This window comes from Delphinus delphis, chromosome 10 (genome assembly GCF_949987515.2).
Source record: "Delphinus delphis chromosome 10, mDelDel1.2, whole genome shotgun sequence".
Lineage (NCBI taxonomy): Eukaryota > Metazoa > Chordata > Mammalia > Artiodactyla > Delphinidae > Delphinus > Delphinus delphis.
In genome coordinates, this window is record NC_082692.2 from 3,963,773 (window position 1) to 3,972,768 (window position 8,996).

The 8,996-nt window shown below is 58.5% G+C and overlaps 1 protein-coding gene across 1 annotated transcript in view; it reads left to right on the plus strand.

Moving 5' to 3' along the window:
- Window positions 1-7,314, plus strand: part of FARS2 (phenylalanyl-tRNA synthetase 2, mitochondrial) — a 382,893-nt gene extending 375,579 nt beyond the window's left edge. The window contains exon 8 of the mRNA XM_060021600.1: window positions 7,024-7,314. Coding sequence (XP_059877583.1) covers window positions 7,024-7,162 — 139 coding nt within the window. The 3' untranslated portion in view covers window positions 7,163-7,314. The remainder of the gene's footprint in view (window positions 1-7,023) is intronic.
- Window positions 7,315-8,996: the final 1,682 nt, after the last annotated feature.

Below are 8,996 nucleotides of genomic sequence, written 5' to 3' on the forward strand. Positions count from 1 at the left end.
AACCGGAGACCCACCTCCTGCGGGGCCTCTTCCCTGGAAAGCCGGCCTGGCCGTCACCCAGAGACCCCCATGGCGCCTGTGGCGTCCCTGCGCCGCCCGCCCCGAAATCCCTCCGACGGGCACCCCTTCCCTTTCGTCCGCGCGGGCCCTGCAACCGCTCGGCCCCTCCAGAATCCCCTCTGTCCTCTGCACTGACTCCTGGGATGCAGAGCTGGGGGGGGGGGGGGGCGGGCGGTCGCTCGGTCCAGCCCTGTCCCTGGTGAGGTCAGGTGGCCGTCACACGGCCGTGGCTGGGGCCTTTCCTGCATTAAAACGACGCGGCCTCTGTCCTCGAAAACCCCAGGGCAGTTCATGAGGAGACGGGCACACCGTCATCGGACCTGAGGTCTTATGATCACGATTTCACATTTTCCTCTTCCCTTTGGCTTCCTTTTTTTAATACGGGGAAGGTAAAGGGGGGGAAGTGATTTTCTTAGTTTCTAGAGCACTTGTTTAGATCGTGCCCGATGCTGGGCGGTAATTCACCTCTCTCCCTGACTCCCAGCCTCCCCCCACTTTCCCAGTCAGGCTCCCCAGCGTGCCCCCTGCCCTCCCCCCGGCATCCTTCCTCTCCCCATCAGCCCTGCAGGTAAAGGAGGTGGGGGACACAGCAGCGGGCCCTGAGCGCCCACCCCGGGCCGCCGGGGTCTCGTCAGCCTCTGCTGCCGTGTCTGCACCAGCCCCGGGAGGCACGTGTCATCCTCACGTCACAAGGGGGGCGCCAAGGGCTCGGTCGCACAGACAGCAGAGGCCGGGGACGGAGTGGAAGTCGGACCCCTGCTGCAAGTCTGGGTTCTTCTCCACCCCTCACACCCCATTTCCCTGGCAACCAGCCCCCTCCCTGACCCCTTTCCCATCACACTGTTCCCCTCACCGGAGCCTCCCAACCGGGCAAAGGGTGCGGCAGGGTGGCCATCACACGAGCAGGAGCGAGTCGGTGCTCCCACCGCCTAGTCCCCCGAAAATGGCACCTGCCCCAGCACAGCACCGTCCCCGCTGTGGAGCAGCCCCTGTAGGTAGGTCGCGTCAGCAGGGTCTGTGGGCGCAGCGACCCATTCTGGGAGGTGCCCAGCGCGCCACCGAGAACGTGAAGGGGCTGCTCTCGTCACCGACGGAAAAGCAGACACTTCCCCTGTCTCGGGAGCAGGTGTTGGCGGCCTCCAGGGAAGGACTTGACCTCGCGGTCGGAGCCTGTGTGGTTGCCGGCGTCAACTTGATGGTGGGATGATGGAGGCGGTCCAGCCCTCGCCGGCCCCCTGCCCCACTGTCCCTTCTGTCCAGGGAAGCCCGGTGGCCCCAGTCCCTGCACAGAGTCCATCACTGGCACGCTGTTACCTGCAGAGCGGCAGTGAGCTTAGCAGTACTTCCTTTTCACTGACTTATCATCGACTTACAATGTGATATTAGTTTCAGGTGTACAGCATAGTAATTCAGTATTTTTTGTAGGTCATACTCCATACAAAGTTATTACAAAAATACTGACTATGTTCCCTGTACTGTACATTACATCCTTAGCACTTGTGTATTTTACGCCTAGTAGCATGTACCTCTTAATCCCCCTCGCCTATTCTGCCCCTCCCCTCTGGTCACCACTGGTTTGTTCGCTCTGTGTTCTTTGGGGTGGGGGGTACACCCGGGAGCGGGAGTGCTGGGTCACGTGGTCATTGTGTTTACCTTCGTGGGAGCCACCGGACTGTTCTCCACAGTGGCCACGTATTGTACGTTCCCGCTGGGCTGCTGGTTTCAGATCCAGCCCCACCACTTACTCGCGGTGTGGACGCGGCCCAGTGACTTCTGCTCTCTCTCTCTCTCTCTCTCTCTCTCTCTCTGCTTGTCTCTTCTCTCTCTCTCTCTCTCTCTCTCTGTTTCCTCATTTGTGTGTCAGGACAGTGATGCTGTCTACCCAGTGTGGGTGTGATGCTTACATGGGTTCGTGGATGTAAAGGGCTTACATACCAGTGCCTGGTATGTACGAGGCGCTGCGTAAATAAACGTCTGCTGCTGGTGCTGTTTCTGAGCCAGCGGGGGCCATGACAGATGAAAGATTGAGAGGCTTTTGGGCTAAAAGAGGCTGCATTGGGAGGATGTAAAAGAATCAGAAAGGCCCTAATCCAGACAGTGGGGGCTGGCCCTCCGGGCATCCCTCCCTCTGGGGAATCCACCTTCTCACCTGTGCCACGCTGAGCTGTGAGACCCTCCAGCTCCGTGGTCTTCACGGATCGACCACTCCTCAGGGGTGAGAGACTCGGTCCTCCGCTCAGACCCGGGGCCAGGTCCGTGGCTTTCGGTTTCCCCGCCAGCGAAAGAAGGACCAAGTAATCCACCATCTGAAAGCTCCAAAAGAAGTTTCTAGCAAACAGACAAAAGGCACTCCTCTCTCTCCCTCTCCCTCCCTCTCTCTCTCTCTCCCTCCCTCCCTCTCTCCCTCTCCCTCCCTCCCTCTCTCCCTCTCCCTCCCTCCCTCTCTCCCTCTCCCTCCCTCCCTCTCTCCCTCTCTCAATCTCTCTCTCTCTCTCTCTCTCTCTCTCTCTCCCCGCCTCCCTCCCTCCCTCTCCAGTGATGTTAGGAAAAGGCAAACCTGGTTGATTTTCAGTTGAGTCTACTGAATTATGGCCAAATATTCTGCCAAATACTGTTTCTCTCAATTTTTAAAATTAATCCATATGTTTATGATTCATTTGCTCCCAACTCATCACAGTGTTTTGTAAAAGCTGTTGGAATCCCAAGAATCCTTATAGGGGCCTTCTTGGAAGCACTTAGAAGCGAGGAGATACATTTTTTTCCCACTCGTCTTTGGTTGGAAATCTCAACTTGTAGAGGCCGTATTACCAGCTCTTCAGCTGAGAGACAGAGACCTGAGTGAACCACCGAAAAAATAGAAAAACAGCGTTGTGAGGATTCTTTCATCTCACGCCCGTGCGGCGCTTGATGGCGTCCGAGCCCTGTCACCTTGTCTCCGAGGCAGTTGGGAAAAGTCGATGGGGTCAGTGCTGTTACTCTTTCAACGGAGGAGAAACTCAGAGTCAGGATGTGTGTCGTAGCCTGGAAATGAGGAGCCAGTTCTAGGCCCCTGTGAGTTGGGGAGGGGGGCGGGGAGGACGGGCCCCTGCCCAGGCCGGTGGGACAGCGGCCTCCCCTGCAGGAAACCATCCTCCCACCCTTGCTGGGTCGCCAGATCTGTCGCCGCACTTGTTCTAGTAAATGTTTGCATCGTCATCAAACAGCCCACAGTCCCTCCGCCCTTTTTCTTGCTCAACTAATTTCTCCTCCCCTAGAACCCTCTATCCCTTGGAAACCCGGGATGCTGCCTGGTGATGTCGGGATGGGAGAAGGGCCCTCGCTGTGCATGGGGGCGGGAAGGTGGGTCTCCCGGCTGCCCCGAGAGGCCAGTGCAGCGGGGCACAGCTGGGCTCCACCCCTGCAGGGCACACTGTCCCTAAAGGGCCCCGGCAGGGCAGGCCTCGGCCCTCCAGCCCCAGCGCAAGGCCTGCTGGGGAAGCGTCTTGCGGCGCACACAGCCTCTGCGTCGGGTGCCGTGGCCTGGTGTCTCTGGGGGCCTGGGTTCAACCAAAGGCTTTGCCACCAGGAGCCACAGCGGCCCGTGCTGCCAGCTCACTGCTGTGCCCACGGGGCTCCCTGCTCACCTCACTTAAAAAGCGCAGGAAGAGGCCCCGCTCACCGAGCTCCTTCGGTTCTGTGCCACACACTTGTGTGCTCTGTCTGCTGGTTCTGCTTGGAGCCATTCTCCGCGGTCGACACGACTGTTATCCACCTTCCATCCTGAGGCCCAGTGCGGGAACCAGCCGGGGTCACCGGGGGAGGACACGGCACCGCTGGGCGTGGGCCAGGCGCTGGCTCCGAGGCCTGCCCTGTGGCCGCCGCACCGGCCCGCGGAGGCGGCTGAGGCTCACGTCGGCGGAGGGCTTGGGGCGCCCCGGTGTTTGCGGCTACCCTCGCTGCCTCCTAGCTGACGGCGTCCGCCTCCCTCACTGTTGGAGGCAGGGGTGGGAGAGGGAAGGAGAAGGCCGTGGCTGAACGCGGGACGGGGCCGTGGAACGCTGGCAGGGCAGTGCGACCAGCCTCCTCTAGGCCTGAACGCAGCCTCCCACCCCGGGGTTCGGTGGTTGCATAAGCATTCGTTCAGCAGCTTTTATGCAGCACCTGCCCTATGCCAGACATCGCCCTGGGCACCAGAGGAGCAAAGTGGAGTAACACGGCCAGGTGCCGTCCCGCAGGGGCGCACAGCGCATGCGATGGAGACCAGCGTCTAGGGGACTCGCTGGGGAGATGCAGAGGCGCAGGCCTGCCCAGCGCCCGGCAGGGCAAGTCTCTTTTCTTTTTTTAATAGAACAGCTTTACTGAGATGTAAGTCACGTGTCATACATCCATTTAAAATATTCATCTCAGTGGCTTTCTAACATTCACCACTATCCCATTCCAGACATGCTCACTACCTTCAAGAGAAACCCCATCCTCGTTAATAGTCACTCCACTTTCCACCAACCCCTCAGCCCAGGGCGGTTATGATCTGCTTCCTGTCTGTATGGAATTGCCTACTCTGGACGTTTCATATAGTGGAATCATATAATACGTGGTCTTCTGCGTCTGGCATCTTTCACTGAGTGTGATGTTTTCAAAGTCCATCTGGGTTGTAGCATTAGAACTTCATTTCTTCTTATGGCTGAATAATATTCCGTGTAGTGGTAGATTGTTTATCCAGTCATCATTTGAAGGACGTTGGGATTATTTCCACTGTTTGGCTGTCGAGAAGAATGCTGCTTGCGCATTCATGCACAAGTCTGTGTGGACAGACGCTCTCATTTCTCTTGAGCGTATGCCTACTGGAGGGACCGCTGGATCACAGGGTGACTGTGCGTCAGGGTCTGAAGAACTGCCGTGTTTAACTTTCAGAGGCTCCTCCGGCTCTTTCCCAGCGGCTGCACCATTTTACATCCCCGCCAGCCACGCGTGAGGGTTCTTATTTCTCCATATCTTCTCCAACACTCGCTATTTTCTGTCTTTTTGATTGTAGCCGTCTTAGCTAGTGCAAAGTGGCATCTCACTGCGGTTTCGATTTGCATTTTCCCTGCTGGCTAATGACGTTGAGCACCTTTTCATGCACTTCCAGCTGTTTGCATGTCTTCTTGGGAGAATTCTATTCAGATCCTTTGTGCATTTTTGATCAGATTATGTCTTTTTATTGTTGAGTTGTAGGAGTTCTTTATATATTCTAGATACGAGTCCCCTGTCAGTATAGGATTGGCAAATATTTTCTCCCATTCTGTAAGTTACCTTTTCATTTTCTTAATGGTGTCCTTTGAAGCACAAAAGTTTCTAATTTTGATGAAGCCCAACTCATCCATTTTTTCTTTTGTCACCTGTGCTTTTGGTGTCATACCTAAGGAAGCTTTGCCTGGCCCAGGGTCATGAAGATGGACTCTCGTGTTTTTTTCTAAGACTGTTATAGTTTTAGGTCTTACGTTTAAGTGTGTGACCTATTTTGAGTTAATTTTGTCTGCTGTAAGGAAAGGGCCAACTTCGTTCTGTCCTGCATGAGGACACAGAGGCGTCCCAGCACCGCTTGTTGAAAAGACATTTCCCCATCGCATGGCCTTGGGGCGGGAAGAGGTGGAAGCGCTGCCCCCTTCATCGGGGGACCTCAGGGCAGCACCCAGGGCCCATCCCAGGCGCGGCCACTGAGTAGAGCCACTGGCCGGAGCTGGAAAAGCAAGGAGGGCAGGGCGGACGTTTGTTTTCTCCCTTGTCTCGGGCAGGCGGTGGGGTGTCGGGTGGGGCGACAGGGCCGGCGGTGTGGAACCAGGGGTCCCGAGGAGCCCCCTAAGGACCGGCTTCCTCCCCCCGCCACTCAGAGGTACCTTCTTCTCTTACCTGGATCCACAAGGGGACTGAAACGCGAATAGGCCTGTGAGGCACAGTCCTCCCCCTTCCTGGAGGCGGCGAGCAGGGGAAGGTGACCAGCCCCGGGCGGAGGAGGAAAGAGAGCAGATCAGGGAGGCTGGGACACCCTGCTCAGCGAGGGGCCTGGCGGCAAGATGGGCGGAGAGGGAGCAGGGAGCCCCACCGAGAGCAAGTCCACGAAGTGTCCCGAGTCCCCGAGAAGCACGGACGCGGGCCCTGTGGCACCTGTGGGGAACGGCGGGCCTCCCAGGGCATACGGAGCGCCCGACCCCACCAGAGGCCCCTGTTCAAGGCTCTAGCTCTCCTGCAGGCCCCGGGCGGCCTCCCGCTGGGCAGCGGGCACGTGGCGCGTGTGTTGATGTCCCTGGGGCTCTGCCTGGGACCCACTCGTCTGCTCCAGCTTCTCCACCTGCAGCGAGGCAGGCAGGGCTGGCTCTCCCAGGAAGGGGGCTGGAAAGGAGGAATTTGGTGGCTTGAAGGAGAGAAACAGAAGTGCCCGGAGAGGGGAGGACCAGGCCGGCTGGCCAGGGCCCCGGGGGCTTCCTGATGAGCTGCTGTGTACCCGTGTGTCTCAGCAGCTGCCACGCAGTAGAAGCCTTAGTGCTGTCGGGACCCCATGTTCCAGAATCACCCAGCTGTCCCATGGCAGCCAGGCCGGCAGCCGCCTGGTAGAACCAGGGTTAGAGGGACTGTCTGCCCGGCACAGAGATGGCACGATTGTCCTATGCTCCCCACGGCCTGCAGGGGGCGCGCTTGGTCCCTAACCGCTCTGCTTGTCAGGGTCCGCCTCGGAGCCCAGGGCCCCCGCCCAGCTGCTGAATCAGGGCCGGCCCAGGAAATCGATTTGCAAGAAGCTTCCCTCCCAACGGATGCACTCAGTCCAAGGGGACCCAGCGGTCAGCGTTCCTGTCACCGGCTCCTCTGTAAGGGACACGCCGGCCGTCAGCAGGGGTGCGCCTCTGTAGCGCCCCATCGGTGGCCCTGTGTCCTCCTCAGCTTTCACCACTGCTTCTGCAGGAGCCATGCCTGCCCCCCACTCACCTGCCTTTCTCTCCCGTTCTCCAGGACACACAGGACCAGCCACTGCTACCGCATCACCTACCGCCACATGGAGCGCACGATGTCGCAGAGAGAGGTCGGGCGCGTCCACCAGGCCGTGCAGGAGGCGGCCGTGCGGCTGCTGGGCGTCGAGGGCAGGTTTTGATGTCGCCACCTCCCCGGCCGCGGCCCTCCCAGGGCCCCGGGTTTGCTGAACCAAAGAGAAAAAGATACTGTTTGTGGGCGGAGGCATCCGTCATCTTGTGATAAATGGGTCAGTTTCAGGACTTTCAGAAGATAAAGGATTGCTCTTGAGAAGCTGTTGACATAGCATGTGTCTTTTATTTGGGAAAAGTGGGGGGAAGGAGCAATAATACGAGAGTTACCTTCTCTTCCTTTTAGAAATGCTTTGCCCGTTGGCGCTCGGCGCAGTTAATTGGTCCCCGGGTTCTGTTAAAGTGTAAACAGCAGACGTGATTTCCTACCTGACAGGCTCTTGCCCCCGTGTAATGAGCGGAGCCACACAGAGGGACACACTCCAGACCGTAGAAGCTTTTCTCAGTCGGCTCCCGTTCCTTTCTCCCTCCTTCTTCTGTTCTGCAAAGGGCAGGCTGCAGACAGCGCGCGGATGAAATGCCAGGGATCCCTCAGAGGTGGAGGGAGTCACATCTCTGAGCGAGCAGGGTTTTACTTCCTTTTCACAAAGTGGGGCTTGGAGCCGGGGCTCTGGCCCCAGGGTGTGGACAAAGCTGCCTCCGCCCCCACCCCCCACCCCCAGAGGAGAGAGCGCGCCCCGGGGCTGGGTGGCACCCGGCACTGCAGGGCCAGGTCCTTGAAGCCCCGGAGAGTTTGTTTCCTAATGGAAGGCCTCTGCTTCCGGAGACGACCTTTATGGAGGAATACGGGGCTTTGATGTTCCCCTTTTGCCATCGCGAGCGCTTTGTGGTCTGCCTGCTTCCCTCCTGGCCAGTTTTCATAATCAGATTCCGTCCCCGGTGTGATGCTGGAGGCTGATGGAGGCCCGTCTGAGCGCTGGGATAAATATTTGATGAGCGCGGCCATTAGCAGCCCGCGGTGTGAGGGTGGGCAGCTGCTCCAACAGGAAGGAGCGGCTGCAATGTCATTTCACCCTCTTACCCAGGCGGACGTGTCCCTTGGATTTTCAAGGGAATGAGAGCCGCATCCCAGCCTCGCCAAGCTGCTGTCCAGGGTCCTGGGGCCACAGGCGCTGTTCCCGGAGAGGAGGGGTCTAATGCAGAGCGTGATTGGGAATCTCTTCTCCAGGAGCATTTGCTAGCAGACCGTTCCTGATCCAGCCCGGGGCTGCATTTCCAGAGACCCCTTTTATCCCCAAGACCCCTTAGGCATTCGCGGAAATCCTGGCGTAACACCCAGAAGACGTGGCACGGCCCCTCGGCCCACGCCCTGAGCGCGCATCTGTCAGATGCCGAGCGCTGTGCTAGGGCCTGGGGGCAGTGCTGACATTGGGGGGCGGGGGGGGGGCTCGCAGAGGGCTTTGCTGAACGTTCCTCTCGACACTCCATGAGATATAGTCAGCCTTCCCCTAAATTTTCCTGTGAGGCCGGAGGAGTCTCGGGCCCTAACCAGGAGCGCACCCGAGCCTGCTGCCTCCCAACGAAGACCCTGTAGCTAGACGGACTCGGGTGCGTTGCCAGGTCTGCGCCTCCCCCCTGCTCCCGGGACCCGTGTTCTGCGAGCCCCCAGCCGCGCGGGCTCATGCGAGCCCCGCCTCCGCTCTGGGTGTTGGCGCTCGTGCCACAGGTGGGCCCGCCCACCAGGGGGCTGAGGGGACATCCAGCTCTTCACTTTTCTCATGGGACTCCCGCAGGAGAATAAAGAGAATAAAGAATAAAGAGTGAAGAAGAAAAAAATAGGCAAGATAATGGTGAGAAGAAAAAAGAAGAAAAGAAGAAAAAAATAGGCAAGATAATGCTGAGATGAACAGCACTCTGCAGCTCGGTGACAGACGAGTCTGTGTA